Raw genomic sequence first — 19,398 nt, 5'->3', positions numbered from 1 at the left:
CATCCTTTTTAGAGAATGGTATGAGGCATTAAAAGGCCGATATTAGCTCTGATTTTTTCTTTTGTATATTTTTAAAGAAAAATAAAGAAAAAAGTATTTATATCCAAATCAGATGTTTTCTACTTAAAAGTTTGCTGTATATGAATGCATCATATAAATGTCTAATAAAATATGCAAAGAAATGCTGCAAAGACTTTTTAAATTAATTTTATACCAATTATTTATGCAATTGAATTTCATCATTTGTGAAATATTTTTAAACCTATGGTTAAAAACACCATGAAACTAGTCATAACTTAAGAGAACATGTTTTCCAATCATATTTTAAAGAGAAATTGAACTGAAATTGCAAAAATTTAGGGGAAAAAATAATTTTTTTTTAAATTTGTTATTTAACCCGATCAAAATTACACCGATCCTCATCAAAATTTCAACATAATAACTACAAAACTAGTTTATTGCCTTTTTCATGGATTTACTATTAAAGAATATATTTGATTGTCAAGTTCAATTTTTTTTAAACTCCTATTATACCGAATAAGACGAGTTTTCTTCGAGAAATGTTATTTATATCTAATAAATGTACAATTCTGGTTGGGATCGGTTTATTTTTCATCAGGATTGGCCAAACTTTAAAAAAATATGTTTCTGTAAAATTTAAAACTTTCATGCCCATTTCTTATAAAATATGATTAACAAACATGTTTTTCTCCAGTTGTGCCTAGTTTTAAGAATTTAAACACAAGTTAAAAAAAATTATTTGTTTTATTTTAATTATTTTTTTTCTATTTCTAAAAATTTCTATTCGACTTTTCTCTACATATTTTATTAGGTATCCATGTGATGCATTGATTTATAGCAAATATTTTACAAGAAACATCTAATTTTGATGTAATTTTTTTTCCCCATTTTGTTAAAATAGGAAACTAATTCTATTAAATTATTAAGAGCTAATGTGTGCCTTTCAATGCAGAAACCATCATTTAAAAGGATTGAAACAGAGATCTATAAAATTAAAAGCTTTGGGGATATTCTTTGGGATACTCCTTAAGCATTATCACAACCTTCACGTCAACCCCTTTGTTTCTTTGGCTGATTTATCTTTACTCATAGTCTTGCAATCAAAGGTTAAAATAATTTTATATTCTCAACCTCATATCTAAAGTCGCCCGGGTTGTGAAATGTTAGAGAAGGATATGGAGATAACGAGCAGTATTCAATCTCAAAGTCCATTAAACAATATACAAAATAAGAGCAGAGGAAACACGGACCTCCGAAACATCAGAGGTGGGATCAGATTCCATGGAGGAGTGAGCATCCCCTGCCGAGCGGTCACAACCGCCGTGTGCTCGTTGTCATGATCAGGAAATAATGGGGGGGGGGAATCTGTCGTCAATTCAGTATATAAATAATGGACTAACAATTAATATGAAAAACTTCAGTCAGCATTTGACTGAGAGCGTCTTCTCTATAAATCGTGAAGTGAGGTGTTGATCCTGAACTCGATAGTTCGAATCCAACTGTGGGACATGTACACCGGTTCCTCTGGTGAGACCGTATAAACCGAAGTCCCGTGTCGCAGTAGGTGCTGGCACGAAAAAGATCCCTCCCTGCTCAGTAGTCCTGAGTGTCGAGTATAGTACAGAATATACTGCTCTCTACCAGCAAATGGTGACATCTCCATATGAGTGAACAATTTTCGAAAAATTCAATCAATCACTCACATATTTTACATTGTTCAGGAAGTTTTTAATAAAGTTTCTTTGAGGGAAAAAATCCACCCTATTCTGATAACTAGACCATCAGCTTTCATAGTATTTATCTAGAAACATCTTGCTAGATTTCAACATAATTTCTCCCCATTTAGGTTTTGAAAAATTGATCAAGTTCAATAACAATTCATTCCTTAACTAAATACACTGATTGCTCAAATTTATTTCTTCAAAGTATGGAACTTTTGTCTTTACAAACAAACATCAACCTCCAGTTTTTTTTCTATATTCCAAATGAAATTTCTAACAAAATTAATTAAACATTTCTTTAATGTTCAATCAAAGCATCATGTTCAAGACAAGATTTAACTTTATTTTAAAAAAATGTCAAAAAAAAACGTCATGTTAAAACAACCAATCAGCGTCATTTTAATTGAAACCCATTTTTCCTGATAAAGCTATGTTTTTGTTTTCATAACTTCTTCGGTTCGTTGACCATACGATATCGGTGTTTTCATCGTTGACTTGAAGGGATTTCATCATCCTCGATACATATATTCTGTCTCACTGGCGTATCTGTAAAACATTTTAAAAATTATACCTAAGAGTCCTAATTCTCTTTTTATCTTTTCTGTTTAAAGGAGATACTAAGATAAATAAAAAACAGCTTAAAAACTTTTTTACATTCCACTTAGAAACCATACATCAAGCATGAAAATCAGTCAATAACATTTTCACTATGAATATAGTTCAATATTTTTTTTTAAAATTAATATCATTGCATCTAATACAAGAGGCCCATGGGCCACATTGCTCACCTCAGCACTGTGGCTAGCATAAAAGCAAAAATTAGTTAATTATTGAAAAGTTTAAACCCAAAAAAGTCCCAACCATTCCTTAAAGGGGATAGGGTATGATTTGCACAAACCTGAGTCTAAACTTCCTGAGAATGCTTCCATATAAATATATGTATGACCAATTACATCTTTGCTATTCTCGACAAAATATTTAAAGAATTTTATTATATATTTCTATGTTAAACTTTGGTCAGCCAGTGTGGCCCTGCCCAACCACCGGGGGTGGTGGTTGAAACAAATTTGAATCTACACTAACTGAGAATGCTTCCGTATAAATATGATCAATCATGGCTTTGCTATTCTTTAGTTTTTAATACATTTTTCCTACATATTTCAATGTGAAACTTTGCTCGGTCATTGTGGACGCTGCCAAGCCCCGGGTGTCATGTCATGATTTGAACTTGAATCTACACTAACTGAGGATGCTTCCAAATAAATATGACCAATCATGGCTTTTTTATTCTTGGGAAGTTATTTAAAGAATTGTCCTCTATATTTCTTTTTAAAACAATGGTCAGTCATTGTGGCCCCGCCCTTCCCCTGGGGGTCATGATTTCTATAAACTTGAAGATACACTACCTGATGATGATTCCATATAAATATGACCAAACATGGCTTTGTTTTTTACTAATTCATAATTATGTCCCCTTTGAAGGGGGCATAGCCCTTCATTTGAACAAATTTGAATCCCCTTAACTAAAACATACTTTGTGGCAAGTTTTGTTGAAATTGGCCCAGAAGTTCTTGAGAAGACGATGAAAATGTGAAAAGTTTACAGACTAACGGACAGACAGAGGGACATACAGACTGACAGACGGATGCCGGACAAGATGTGATCAGAAAAGCTCACTTAAGATTTCAGTTCAGGTGAGCTGATAAACTGATTCCAAAACCAAACCTAATTCTCTTATTTGAGGTTTTATTATCCTACCAACTACAACACTGCTTGTTGAAATTAAACTTATATTTTTGGTCTACCTTCATTCTTTCTGTCTTGCTTTAATTCCAAGTTCTCTTCTTTTCCTTGTTCGATTCCACTTGTGCTCGAGACAGGATCTGAAAATTTCAATTGTTCTTTGGAAGAAACCATTCATCAAGCATGGGAAACAGTCAGTTATATTTTCATCATGAATAAAGTTCAATAATTTTAATTTACATTAGTTTCATTGCATCTAGTTTAAACTGAACCCAAAACTTAACCTCTAATTTTGAGTTTTATCATCCTACCACCTACAACATTGGTTGTTGTCTTTTGAATGAAATAAAAAGAATTCATATAGTTTGATAACTAATTGTTGATAAGCTTTGGTCTACCTTCAATCTTTCTTTCTTGCTTTCCTTTCAAGTCCTCTTCTTTTCCTTGCTCCATTCCACTTGTGGATGAGACAGGATCTGAAAATTTCATTTGTTCTTTTGAAGAAATCATTCATCAAGCATGAGAATCAGTTAATTATATTTTCACCATGAATATAGTTCAAACAATATTCTTTACATTAATTTCATTGCATAAAGTTTAAACCGAAACCAAATCAAAAACTCTAATTGGAGTTTTCTCATCCTACCAACTACCACATTGCTTGTTGTCCTTTGAATGAAATTAAACAGAATTCATAAAGTATGATAACTAATTGTTGATAAGTTTTGATCTACCTTCTATCTTCTTTTCTTGCTTTTCTTTCATCTCCTCTTTTCCAGGTTTAGAGAGTCGAGATTCATCTATTAATTAAATATAGTTTAACTTGAAATCTTCCTCATAATTATTACTTACTCATGTTTCTAAGCGAAGAAATTATTTGTTTTGGATCATCATTGTATGAAAATCTAATGAAGTAATCAGTATGTGCTTACATTATTCTGTTCTTTCAGTGAGATTTAAGGGGTAAATATATTAAGGTTAGGATTGAGGTTAAGATTAAGGTTAAGGTTAGGGTTAGGGTTAATTTGATATAATGGTTTATGTAAAGATTTAAGTTTGGTACTAAGATCACATACAAAGTATGACTTGAGATTTAAAAGAAAACAAATTTACCACGGAATATATATATTTTGTGAATTAATTCTCAGTTTAATACAGTTGACGTAAAGAAGTTTTCAAGAGAATTGTCTATTCCAATAAATTCCCCTCATGGACAAAGTCAATATTTCATGACTCATATTATCGGGTCAAGAGAAGATATTTATTTATTTGCATGTTTCATTACGCAATTTTTACACTTCGGATCAGGGTCTTCACTGTGACCCTTTCAATATGGTATTACTTATATCTTCAACTTAAGTCATTTTCTCTTATTTATATCTCTAATTTTGATGATCGTTAAAACTACTTTATTTCTTATTAAATCGGTCATTTTTCAACCACATATTGAAGTTTGTTCTCATTCTAAGAAAATATTTTAATCTCCAGCATTAAAAAAAGATTCATTTTCCTCTATTCCACTTACCGGGTTCTTCGACTTTCTTTGACATCTTCCTACTGTCTCGTTTAGTAAAATGGCGGCTCAAGCCTACAAGTATGCACGTGACAATAAAAATAGAACTGACGTAAAGGTTCTAGAACTCTCTATGGTAAAATATCTCTCAGTAAAACTGGACCTACAATTATCACGTGATTTTTTTTGGCATTGACAAGATGCAACTGAGTTACAATAAAAGCCCCATTAGCCTACCCCTAACAAAGAGTAAAAGCTGCATCAATATGCTAATAAACATTCTTTAGAGTAAGAGTTGTACCAAACTGCATGATAGAAAAGAGGGGTTAGGGAGCGGCAGAGAATTATTCTTGTTATACGAAATGAAATTATTATTTTTTTTATTGTAACACTTCCTTCCTTGTGATTTCAATAATCTCTCTATATATCCAAACAAATGATTTCGAAGCAAGCTTTGGACAAAAGGGTATAAAATCTCAAATTTACTAATATTTGACTCGAAAAGATCTGTAATTAATCAGCGACTTTCATCTTAAGAAAAAAATAAAAAGAGCTATAAAATGAACGATCCCATCGGGAATCGAACCCGGCACCCCTTAATTTGAAGTCCGCTGTTCTGCCTACTGAGCCAAAGTGTATGATGGAAATGACGAAATAGTTTCGCTACACAAAGTATTTAAATTAAAAAATCAATAACCACGCCTACTGAAATCACGTGACAGAAAGTGACATTGACGAGATGGCTCCGGAGCAATCTTCGTAAAACCCCCTATACCCTAACCCTAACCCTAACCCTAACCCTAACCATGATAATTAGCAATTAAAAAAATCAAATGAAATATTACCTTACATAAAAAAAAACACCCATTAAAAACACAACAGTATATAAACGTCCAAATCGAAAGAAATTCTGCAAGAAAACACCTACTTTCACAATGAAATGATTGACAATCACGTGATAAAATAGGCGGAGTCCCGCAATCCCGCACCCGCAACACGTCAAAGTGCCCTTACCCTAACCCCACTAACCCTAACCCTGACCCTAACCCCACTAACCCTAACCCCACTAACCCCACTAACCCTAACCCCGCTAACCCCACTAACCCTAACCCTGACCCTAACCCCACTAACCCTAACCCCGCTAACCCCACTAACCCTAACCCCACTAGCCCCACTAACCCCACTAACCCTAACCCCAACCCTTACCCTAACACTAACCCTAACCTTAACCCCCACTAACCCTGACTTTAACCCCCTGCAAACATTTACTTTTTGTTTTTTGCCCATATCTTTTCACAGACTGCTCCGATGTCAACGTTCTTGGTGTCGTTGGAAAGGTCTTCAAGAACTCTTTACGCTGATGTCATGAACTTGTCAGTTGAGAGAGCACAAAGTAGAATTACAGGCGATTTTCTTTTATATGCTTGCAAACGGCAGAAGATCTTTATTTCGTTATGCATTTTCAAGATCTTGGGCTTGTCTGAAAGCTCTTGACAACATCTATTCATAGCCATGACGCTCAGAACAATTGGCCACTTTTCTTGAGGCTTTCTAGAGCAGATATTGCCTAGGTGTACCCACGCTGCATACACAGACATCTTTCAACCCTCGCAACTTTTTTTCGTTTTTAACCTTTAACAACCATCTTCGGATCGTTGACAGAACCTGCCAAGACCTTTCTAATAACACCAAGCGTTTGAAAATCGCATGAAAACTAAGAGAAATACGAACCTTTCAATTTGGCGTCAATTTGCCACCCCTTCGGAGCACTTTTTGGTCATTTCAGAGAGAAGGATTGAGGTAGGGATTTCAAGACCTACTTGATCTTTCATGGGAAGAGGAGTTCCCTTCCGACCCAAACTTTCGACTTCCGCCGACGTCGCCTTCCGGTCCATCCGGCGTTACGGCACATATTCTTCAAATGCCCATAGGTTGCATGCCCTTGGAGCTATGAGGCTGAGCTTTGGTATATGCATTCCTTGAAGTCTTCTTAATCTGTTACGTACTGGTTTAGGGCCTTTATCTCGCACCCTTTCCGCGCTATCAGCCGGAAAAGAACTTAGCGCGGAACGCAAGTTTACCTCGTCTCCGAGCATAACCGCTTTTCTGGGCACTTGAAAAGTACTCACTGAGACCTCCTCAGCAACGTCCAGGTTGTCTGGAGCTGACCACAAAAAACCGTCCAACCCTTCTCTCAGATTTTCTAAGACTTTTGTATATTTTCCGCATGTTTAGTCATTAATATCTTTAGAGGGAGAAAGTATTTCTGCTAACTCTTTGCAGCTTCTAGGAGTCCCTATCGAAGTGTATTACTGACATAAATTTGGTGTTTCAATTTCCTTTACTGTTACTTCTATTCATGACATGAAAAGAAAAGACAAGTCAGAGAGATGAAAAAGTCCACTTTAATCTTTGTACATTTTAATTATCAAGACATCAGCGCGGGTTAAAAACTAGTGCAGTCCACTAATTATTTCATCACATAAAGCTTTCGCTGTGTATAGCGTGGTCCGCTGTAGACGCACTCGCAGGCTTCGTGTATGCCATCCGCAACAGGTGTGACATGCTTAGGTCAACACTTTGAGCGCGCGCTGACTTTGAATAGGGTAAGCGAATAGTTTCACAGACAGTGGAGAAAAGAAGACGTGAAAAAGGTAGGCAAAATACTTCATCGCTAGGTTATTAAGATATTATTTAAAAATGAATATTAATTGTTGCGAAATTGAAGTTGTATATAATGTAAAATTAACATACAAGTGGAATCTTTAGCGAGACACCAATTTATCAATTTTTTTTAACCCCAGGGTTACATAGATATTTGCCTTTTTGGGCTATTTTTTTTTTCTCCTTATAAATCATTTTGTATTTGATGAAACAGAAAAACATAAATAATCTTCATGACACAGGAATAATCGAAAAATCAAGCAAATATTGGACCTATGCTCAGAGGTCAATAGCATTTTAGGTGAATTTGTGTATGTCCCATTCAATATATACACTTTTCTTGTATTTCTTAAAAATACAAGAATTAAAAGTGATGTTAGGCTTTCTTTTCCTTCGTCTAAGTTAACTGTGCAAATATAAAGCAACAAATTTCTATTTGATACGTAATCGACAAAGATAAGGACATGTCTGGTGTCGCGACATGTCGAAATCACTAAAGGCCTTCTTAATTTGTTGCGACATGATTTTTCGACTAACCAAGTGTTGTGAACAATTAAAAACATGTTGAATTTTGCTTATTCAATGCATTTCCTATTTTGTTTCTATTATATAAGGACATACAGTTCACAAATTGATTAAAGTTACATTTTACACTTTCTAAACCCCAAAGTGAAATTTATATTTCCCTTTTTGGCTAATTCTTGCTTATTATTCAATTTATATTTGATAGTAGAAGAAAATCAACCTTTATTTAATATGAATAACCTGAAATTAGAGAAAATATTTCACAGCTTCCCTCCAAATGACCTCTGCTCAGAGGTAAGCAGCATTGAAGGTGAAATTTTGTAAGTCCCTACAAAATTCCATTTTTCTTGTATTTCTTAAAAATACAGGGAATTTAACTAAGATTAAGCTTGTTTTTTCTTCGTCTAAGTTAACCGTACAAATATAAAGCAAAAAAACTTAAGCTTGATACGTAATCGACAAAAATAGGGGCCAATCAGGAGTCGCGACATCTCGAAATTACTTAAGTGGCCCTTGTTCAGTTGCGACATGATATTTCGACTAACCGAGTGTTGTGGACAGTTAGAATCAAGCTATATTTAGTTAATTCAACACATATTCTACTTTGTTGCTATTATAACAGTGCATAAAGTTCACAAAATATTTCAGTTACATTTTACACTTTCTAACCTCAGGTTTAAGAAAATTCATTTATACTGTATTTTTTAAAGAATACATGTAAATAAAATAAAATAAAGTTTGTCTCTTCTTTGTCTAAGTTAACCGTATAGGTATAAATAAAAATATTCAAGTTCTGTACATAATCAACAGAAATAAGGACAAATCAGGTGTCGCGATGTCGAAATCACTAAAATCATTCTTCGGAGGTTGCGACATCATTTTTCAACTAACCAAGTATTGCGAACAATTAGAAATATGATATACCTTGTTAAGTTCTCACATACTATACCTTTTTTCAATTTAGATAGCAAATAAAATTCAGAAAATGATTAAGTTACATTTTACACTTTCTGACCCCAGGGTTATAATATACATTCTCTTTTTGGCTATTTATTCTTATTACTCATTTCATATTTTATATTACAGGAAAATCAGCCTTCATTGAATATGAATAACCAGAAAGAAAAAAAAGAAAGAAATATCTGACAGCTTCCCTCCAAATGACCTCTGCTCAGAGGTAAGTAGCATTGAAGTTGAATTTTTCCAAGTCCCCACAATAGACATTTTTCTTGTATTTCTCTTATATATATAGGGAATTACAGTGAAATTAGGCTTCAATTTCCTTCGACTTACTTAACCGTACAAATATAAAGCAAAAGACATTTATTTTATACGTAATCGACAAAAATTAGCACATATCTGCTGTCGCGACATGTCGAAATCACTTCAGTCATTCTTAAATTGTTGTGACTTGATTTTTCGACTAACCCAGTATTGTGAACAGTTAGAAACATGTTATATTTTGTAAATTCAAGACATATTCTACTTTGTTTTAGTTCAATCAGTACTTAAAGTTACTAAAATGATTATGTTACATTTTACACTTTCTAACCCCAGATTTAAGAAAATACATTTCTATAGAATTATTTGGACAAATACAGGAAAATGAAGTAAAATTAAGTTTGTTTCTTCCTTGTCTAAGTTAAACGTACAAGTATGAATAAAAAAATTAAAGTTCTGTACGTAATCAACAAAAATAACTACAAATCAGGAGTCGCGACATGTCGATATCACTTCAGTCAATCTTTTTTAGCCCCGACATGATTTTTGCGACTAACTGAGTATTGCAAACAAACAGATGCATGTTACATTTTACACTTTCGAACCCCAGGGTTAGATATTTATTTCCCTTTTTAGCTGATTTTGGCTTTTTAATCTATTCATATTTCATATTAGAGAAAAATCAACCTTTATTAAACATGAATAACTTGAAATTAAAAGAAATATTTGATAGCTTCCCTCCAGATGACCTCTGCTCATAGGTAAGTAGCATTTTAAGTCCCAACAAATATACATTTTTCTTGTATTTCTTGTAAATACAGGGAATTAAAGTAATATTAGGCTTCATTTTCCTTCGTCTTAGTTAACCATACAAATATAAAGTCAAAAAATTTTATGCGATAAGTAATCAACAAAAATAAGGACATATTTGGTGTCGCAACATGTCAAAATCACTTAAGGTGCTGTTGTCTAATAGCGACTTGCTTTATTGACAAACCAAGTATTGTGAACAATTAGAAACATTTCTTACCTTTCCAACGACACCAAACTCGTCTAAATCCGATAATAAATAAGAGAGTTATGAGCTTCGGAAAATTCCTCTATTTCCTTTACTATGACTTCTATCCATGACTTTCACTTTCATTTGGTTTGACCTAATTCCGTCATGACCTCATTCCGTCATCTTCGCTTTTTGCCTATACCCTAACCCTCCTCAGCAACGTCCAGGTTGTCTGGAGCTGACCACAAAAAACCGTCCAACCCCTGTCTCAGATTTTCTAAGACTTTTGTACATTTTCTGCATGTTCAGTCTATAATATCTTTTGAGGGAGAAAGTATTTCTACTAACTCTTTGCAGCTTCTAGGAGTCCCGATCGGGGTGTATCACTGACACAAGTGCGGTTTGTCGATTGCATGCCATTCTCCAGATATGGGAGGTTGAAAATGGTCCAAAATTCTCAATTTCTCACTTTCTAAGCACAATCTTTGGTGTAAATTAAATGCCACCTTTTCTTCCTTTTCCTTGCACCTGGGTTTTATGCCTCTGACTCAGTCATGTTGTCCGTCTTCTTAACTTTCCAACGACACCAAACTCGTCTTAATCCGATGATAAATAAGAAAGTTATGAGCTTCGAAAAATTCCACTATTTCCTTTACTATTACTTCTATTCCTGACTTTCACTTTCACTTTTACTTTATCCTTTAATCCCCATTGACCTACTTGATCACTTAAATCCGTGATCATTTTCGTTTTTATCCTGTACCCTAACCCTAACCCCTAACCCTAACCCTAACCTACTAACCCCACTAACCCTAACCCTAACCCCACTAACCCTACTAACCCCACTAACCCTACTAACCCCACTAACCCTAATCCCACTAACCCCACTAACCCTAAACCCACTAACCCCACTAACTTTAACCCCACTAACCCTAACCGTAACCCTTACCCTAACACTTACCGTAACCCTAACCCCCCACTAACCCTACCTTTAACCCCCTGCAAACACTTACTTTTCGTTTTTTGCTCATATCTTTTGACAGACTGCTTCGATGTCAACGTTCTTGGTGTCGTTGGAAAGGTCTTGAAGAGCTCTTTGCGCTTATGTCATGCACTTGTCGTTCTAGAGAGCAGAAAGTAGAATTACAGGCGATTTTCTTTTATATGCTTGCAAACGGCAGAAGATCTTTATTTCGTTATGGATTTTCAAGATCTTGGGCTTGTCAGAAAGCTCTTGACAACATCTATCCATAGCCATAACGCTCAGAACAATTGGCCACTTTTCTGGAGGCTTTCTAGAGAAGATATTGCCTAGGTTTACCCACGCTGCATACACAGACATCTTTCAACCCTCGCAACTTTTTTCGTCTTTAACCTCTAATAACCATCTTCGGGTTGTTGACAGAACTTGCCAAGACCTTTTCAATGAGACCAGGAATTTGAAAATCGCCTGAAAACTAAGAGAGATACGGACCTTTCAATTTGGAGTCAACTTGCCACCCCTTCTGAGCCGTTTTTGGTCATTTCAGAGAGAAGGATTGAGGTAAGGATTTCAAGACCTACTTGACCTTTCATGAAAAGAGGAGTTTCCTTTCGTCCCAAATTTTCGACTACCGCCGACGTCGTCTTTTGGTCCAACTGGAATTACAGAACATTTTCTTCAAATACCCATAGGTTGCATGCCCTTGGAGCACTGAGGCTGAGCTTTGGTATATGCATTCCTTGAAGTCTTCTTAATCCTTTATGTACTGCTTTTGGGCCTTTATCTCGCACCCTTTCCGCGCTATCAGCCGGAAAAGAACTTAGCGCGGAACGCAAGTTTACCTCGTCTCCGAGCATAACCGCTTTTCTGGGCACTTGAAAAGTACTCACTGAGACCTCCTCAGCAACGTCCAGGTTGTCTGGAGCTGACCACAAAAAACCGTCCAACCCCTGTCTCAGATTTTTCTAAGACTTTTGTATATTTTCCGCATGTTTAGTCATTAATATCTTTAGAAGGAGAAAGTATTTCTGCTAACTCTTTGCAGCTTCTAGGAGTCCCTATCGAGGTGTATCACTGACATGAGAGCGGTGTGTCGATTGCCTGCCATTCTCCAGATATTGGAGGTTGGAAATGGACAAAAATTCTCAATTTGTCAATTTCTAAGCACAATCTTTGGTGTAAATAAGAAGCTACTTTTTCTCCCTCTTCCTGGCACCTGGGTTTCATGCCTCTGACGTAGTCATGTTGTCCGTTTTCTTAGCTTTCCAACGACACCAAACTCGTCTTAATCCGATGAGAAATAAGAAAGTTATGAGCTTCGGAAAATTCCACTATTTCCTGTACTATTGCTTCTATCCATGACTTTCACTTTCACTTTCATTTGACCTAGATAGTTCATGACCTAGATAGTTCATCTTCGTTTTGTGCCTATACCCCCTACTCCAAACCCTAACCCTAACTTTCACTTTTGCTTTATCCTTTAATCCCCATTGACCTAAATGTTCACTTAAATCCATGTTCATTTTCGTTTTTATCCTGTACCCTAACCCTAACCCTTACCCTAACCCTAACCCTAACCCTTTGACCTTGACCTAGGAGTTTGAACTACTTTGAAAAACTTTAATTATATAACCTTGGCCATAACTTTTGAATGGTTTGTGCTAGGTTTTCATTCTTCACATATGCAATTCTTGTGACAAGACCTAGAAGTTTGATTTACTTTTGAAAAACTTTTATCTTGGCCATAGCTTTCAAACATTTGGTGCTAATGCTTTCATTCTTCACATGTGCATTCCTTGGGACAAGGCTTTCCTTTGGATACCAAAAATTTGGCATTGACCTTGACCTTGGAATTTGACCTACTTAAAAAACTTTAACCTTGGCCATTACATGTGAACATTTGGTTCTAGGGTTTTCACATTTCACGAACATGTGTATCACTTGTGACAAGACCTTCCCTAGGGGTGCCATTTGACCTTGACCTTTATGTTTTACCTAATTTTAAAGAACTTTATCCTTCGCCATAACTTTTGAACAGTTGGAGCTAGGTCTTTCAAAAATCACAGGTATATTCCTCAAGACAAATTCTTTCTTTGGATACCAACATTTTCGATCTCTTAACCTGGCGTTTGACTTGCATTTGAGAAACTTCAGCCTTCGCCATAAGCTGCCATATGGGGGCATCAGTGTTTCACACACACATCTTGTTTTACTATAGAATAAATTTTGCCCAAACATGTTTTATGCAATCAATATCGTTTGTAAATTGGTTTCAGTCTTTTTTAAATTGGAAAAGAAAATCATATGAACTACATTAGTTCAATCAAATATATTTTTCTTTTGTGTCTCTTCAAATTTGAATAATATACATTCGAATCTTCATTTTTGTTTTCATTCAACCTTCTTTTATGTTGCCTTCAATATTTTGTGCTTAACTAACTTTGAATTCTTCTTAACAATTTTCTCAATCGGCTGCGCACCCTGCGCCTATCAAACTTTCCATCTCAATCGACTAACCCTAGTGGATACAATCAAACTTTTCGCCGGTTTCCCCGCGTACCTCGGATCGTCAGTATGCTACATATATCCCAAACAAAATTTGTAAATTTCATCAATCTCATTTGACATACTTACGGTGAATTCAAAATGCATTTTGCTCATATCATGGATCGGACAACTTTAAGAAGCTATAATATCAAGTTAACCGTGTGTACATTTTTCGAAGACAAGATACTATAATCCATACATAAGATTCAGAGTTTTGACTCCCTTTGAAATTGAAAAAATGAAATAACACACTATGAACCGTTAATTATTGAAATTATGCATTGTCCAGGATATACTTAATGGGGCTCTACTAAGTCTTAGAAACAGAACTTTTTCAAGAGTGACCTACTGTATGTGTACAGAAATTGGCGTATTCAAAATTTAGCGCAATCACTGGGTATGGAGTTGTTGGCGTAATCATGAATGAGTGCTACACATATAGATTTATTGGCGGTATTCATAAATTAGTGCATTGTTGTCTGCGCCAAATCCGCTAAAATATGAATCCCGCTTTTTTAAGTACACATACAGTATTTTCACAATGAATCGTACATAATTTCACCATGCATTGGCCTATATAATATATGAACAGGTGTAACAAGATATTTTTTACTGTTTGAATGGGAATATTTATTTTATTTCAGATCGAGATTATCAGTCGTTTATAGTTTGTAATACATTAAGAAATTTCTGTAATTGTTAGATCTGGAAAAAATGCTTAAGAATAAATATTTGACATTTCCTAGCTAAAATAGGGTTTTAATAATGTGTTTAACGTGTACTTTTTCCCATACAAAAATATGAATTCACACCTCTGATTATTTTTTAAGCATTTTATTTGAAAACTGTTTATTTGTGCTTTGTAGTATTAAGTGTATTAGGACTTTTCCAGACTTGATTTCTCATTATGACGCTAAACATTCAATTTTAAGATGAGTATTTGATGTAATTAAGCATGTTAAGAATGCCCGATCTAAGAAGAATTCTGGCCGATCCATAGTAAAATGAATATGTACTTATCCTTTTTTCACATTATTCGAGAAAATTTGCATTTATCCATTAAAAAGATGTTAAATATACTTTTTAAAGAAAAAACTATTAACTTTTCTTCACAAAGATTATCACTGTATAAATTATATACATGTACTCATTCTTTAAATTTAGAGGGTTTCCTATCCCTATTGCTCTGTTTGACATACATGTTCTGATGTACAGTCCTTCTATAATTTGTATTTGTACATGTATATAGCCAGATTTCCTCATTATTATTAAATATTGAACATTGTGGTTGATGTTTGTAAATGTTCTATATTCTATATAAGACCCACCTAGCATCATCGTTTGCATGATTGCATAATTATCTTTCCCGCATTGCGTCACCTGCACATGAGCAGTTGTTGGTAACCAAGGAAGAGAAAATCTCACGATCGTTTTTCATTTACGACAATGTGTCGATCTTACGACCACTTTTGTGAATAGTTAGTAACTTTAATCTTAGGATTATCGTAAGTTCAAGCCGTAGTCGTAAACTTACAATTTTTTGTGAATAGATGTCCTGGTCTCCGAAGACTATGTTGTCAATGAGGAATTCTATCATCATTTTAATGTCGACTTCGGCAAGATACTTCTCTTTTATGAAGAAGTTTTTAAATAAATTCTGCTGTATATGAAAACATAAATATGTGTAGCAGGAATGAATTTTGTTATATGCATTTATGCCTTGTATTTTAAATGTAATGTCGTTATTTATATTTCCTTGCATATATTGGTATACTGCCTTATTCCCCATATCATTTTGGTTATATTTACAAACCTTCTCCGATAATAGCACGTGTTGCTTCCATCAAATCTTACGGGTAAATGTTTATGTTTGATGATCTAAATTCTCATTGGCTATCAATACGGAAGTTAACCTTTTGGGTGTTACTAATTTCAGTCAAAGTTCATACCCTTGGGGTGTATTCACTAGATTTCAAGTTAAAGATTCTTTTGTTTCCAAAGAGTAAATAAATCCGTGTAACTGTTAGACACGTGGGGAATCTTGGAAAGCATTAACTTGCTGTAAGTTCTCTCACTTTAATAAAGGTTTATTACACTACTGGACGAAAAAAGTGCTGAGAATCCCAAATTTTACTGATAATGTTTGATAATTACTGATACGGTGCTGTTCTTGCTGATAAATACTGATATTTACTGTTATTATTACTGTCGTTGCTGATAATTTTAGTTGTTTCTGATAAATACTGATAATTACTGTCGTCTTTACTGTGGAGTCTGATAAATACTGTTGATGTGCTGTCGACGCTGAGATTTACTGATAATTACTGTGGTCTTTGTTCTTAAGCTGGGAAGGGCTAAAGAAGAACTGAGGGCTGTAAAAACCTTCAATTATTTCTTTCTTTTAATTATAAATTATCATTACGACATTTTCATATTTCTTTAAATGTTCTGCTAGTGACAAAAATTACGCTGATCTCATTTACTACAATACGGTTGTGAAAATGTTGACAATAAATAAATGAAACCTTCCGCGTATATTAAGCAAATGTTTTCTACCAATCTATGAAAAAAGTATAATTTATCTGTAAACAAGATAAATGGAATTTTATTAATGTACTGTAAATAAAAAGAAAATAAGGCTATCTTTCAAAAAGATTCATCGGCGCCCTCTCCCGACTCCAAGATATTTGGGTAGGGAGGTCGGTGAATGTTTTTTTTTTTCAATAATAAGAAATAGTTCTTAATGGGTGGAAAAAAATTCTGGATAAAAAATATTTCCTGCAGGTTAGAAAAGTTTGATTCGCACGGTTTCACTCCGTCAACTGGTCAAGAGAGGACGACATTTTCATTTTAAAGATGACCTTTCATATAGCTAGTTTTGTTTTTTCTTTCTCAAAGGCATTTATTTTTTTCATTTTTAAATGTTCGGTTTTCTGGTCTCTGTCAAGATATTTGAAAATTTGCTCGAAAATTAGAAATTTTATGCATTTTTAAATTTAATAAAGAGGTGAAAACAGAGGTGAATATGTTCAATCTGGAGGCACAAATTATTTATTTATTTATTTATTCATTCATTTATTTGAACATAATATAGGCATTTTAGATTCTTCCAGAATATCTCTTCTACATTTACATGTACACGATACATACATGTGAAACCGGCAGATTGCGGGCTGATTAAAAATTAGTGTATGGTCAGAATCCCCAGTGTCAGAGCGAAGGTACACATGTGTTTAATATGTTATTTTGATGTTGGTCTCTTAAAATTTCATGACACGAAACATTTTTATTCAATAATTTTTAAAATCTCATTAATTTAATTTTATGGAATGTGAAATAAGAAATGAGACCTAATATAATATGTTTACTTAGTAAAGTACATGTATATGATCAAATTGATCGATTTAAATATTGTGTAGTCAAAAATTGCATGGAATAAATTGATCTTCATTGATCAAAAATCGAAGATCAGTCTCTGATTTGGCTGTATTGTGTACAAGTCTTCCGCCCCGGGGTAGAACGGGGTACAACTTGTATATTCCATGTAAGTTGTAGTGTTCAGCGTAACAATGGACACTAATTACCTATTGTTCCTCGTCTGCAGCCACCAGTGTACATAATAAACAAACATGTACTTTCTTCTTTGAGCAGGAAAATCTTTACGGTCGCACGGAAAAAAATATCCTGTAATATTCAATTTGTTGACGAATAAAATTGAAAATTGAAAAAAAAAAAAAAAAATATTTAGCAGAATAGGACATTGCAGTACTAAGATAAAAAAAAAAAAAGAAAAAGAAATGAAGTTATATACATATACATTGTACAGACTTAATATTCAATAATTATTTTAATTCACATAAATCTATCTTTACTCAGTATTTAATTTTATTTGTTAGTTTTATGCACATTTCTTGACATGCTTGAGATAAATTTAAAAGAAAATCCCGGGGAGGGGGCTACATGTATTTTCAATTCTGAATCTCGGTTAACGATGGTTTGGGGCCCGGAGACGAGAAATTGATAGCCTATAGCTACGGAACATTTGACTTCATCTTATGATTAAAACATTATGCAAAATGTACATATACATTAAAAAAAAAATAGATATGGTTTAGTGAAAGCAATTATTGAAATTATAATTAACTGTTCACAATTCATAAACAGGGAATTAAACTCCACATCGCTCAGAATCCGTGAAAAAAATCTTTTATGAATTTTGAATGACGGTAACATGACGTTGTTTATCGCACTCATGAATAAATGTTATAGTTCTGAATTTGGTATCGTTCATTGATTCTCTAAAATAATTTTATTCATGTATATAAAAAATATGTAATAAATAATTATAACATGTATGACTTATTAAACATAAAACTAAAGAATCAACCTTGCGCGTATCAGTTTTAAGTTAACAGTATTTCACCCTCCCTCCCCCCCCCCTTTTTGTGCTACAATAAAGCATAATCAAGTCGGTAAGCGCCCAGCCTGTACTGTTCGTTTATACAAAGGTCTCCGACAAGGAGAAAATAGAATAAAAAAAAAACATAATAATCTCTGTACAAAACTATTTCTAATTTTACAAAATTCATGTCGCACGATACACAGAATGTACTAATAATTGACCCGATTCTCAAAACGAAAGTAGAACTTTTACACGTGGTTGACATATGTATTCCAGAACAGCAATTTAGCTAGACGGCGTTAATGGACGAAAGTAACTTCAAGTTTTGTTTTATTTTATTTTGTTTTGTTTTTTTTTAACTGACTGACCGCGTATAACATGTATAAGCAGTTATTTACTGATCTCCCTGATACTGGCGTTTGTCCATAGACCAAACGCAGATTTATGTACTGTTAACAAGGAATTAAAGAAAGACGTGTATTTCATTGATTGAAAATCACACTGCATAAGATTTATAGTGTACGGATGGCTTAACAATTAAAATATTAAAAAAAAAACACACACACACACACACCGAAAGATAGAAAGCGTCGATACCACACAGTGATATCAAATTCGCATCGAGGACATAATCAGAGAACTAGAGCGCACTGGCTATATGTATATAAAAGAGATTATTCTACAAATTAAAGATGTTATATTTTTATTATTTAAACCTGTCACATACTTCAATAAAAGGACATAGTGTATAGAACATAAAATCAGAACAGATTTTTTTATGAGGTATATTTAATATTGGCTAAAGTGTCTTCTTAAAATGAGAGTTGTATGTAAATAGAGGGGGGGGGGGGGTTCTCAACTTATAGAGCTCATACATGTTCAGTTCTCCACACGAAAAAATAAATTGACAATAACAACCACTGACTATATTAAAGATGCCATCTAAAAGCTTTTGATGACAATACAAATACACGTGGAAAAAATATGAGATGGGATTTTTTTTTTTTAACCTTTAAAAATAAAAACTTGTTTTAAAAAGTACTTGGGGAGAAAAACCAC

General features: G+C 34.0%; 1 protein-coding gene across 1 annotated transcript; it reads right to left on the bottom strand.

The window, feature by feature from the left end:
• Positions 1-2,167: 2,167 nt before the first annotated feature.
• Positions 2,168-5,373, bottom strand: LOC133172242 (cilia- and flagella-associated protein 251-like). Its single transcript, XM_061307093.1, has 5 exons — positions 5,011-5,373; positions 4,220-4,285; positions 3,884-3,961; positions 3,548-3,625; positions 2,168-2,288 (listed from the first exon to the last, which is right to left on the bottom strand). Exons 1-5 carry the CDS (start codon positions 5,033-5,035, stop codon positions 2,227-2,229), a joined length of 309 nt encoding a protein of 102 aa, XP_061163077.1. The 5' UTR covers positions 5,036-5,373; the 3' UTR covers positions 2,168-2,226.
• Positions 5,374-19,398: the final 14,025 nt, after the last annotated feature.

The sequence above is a fragment of the Saccostrea echinata genome, unplaced genomic scaffold, assembly GCF_033153115.1.
Source record: "Saccostrea echinata isolate AGI-Se365-2 ecotype Australia unplaced genomic scaffold, CSIRO_AGI_Sech_v1 ptg000054l, whole genome shotgun sequence".
NCBI classification, from domain to species: Eukaryota; Metazoa; Mollusca; class Bivalvia; order Ostreida; family Ostreidae; genus Saccostrea; species Saccostrea echinata.
Note: the sequence above shows the minus strand (reverse complement) of the source record. Positions and strands in the feature narration are given on the sequence as shown.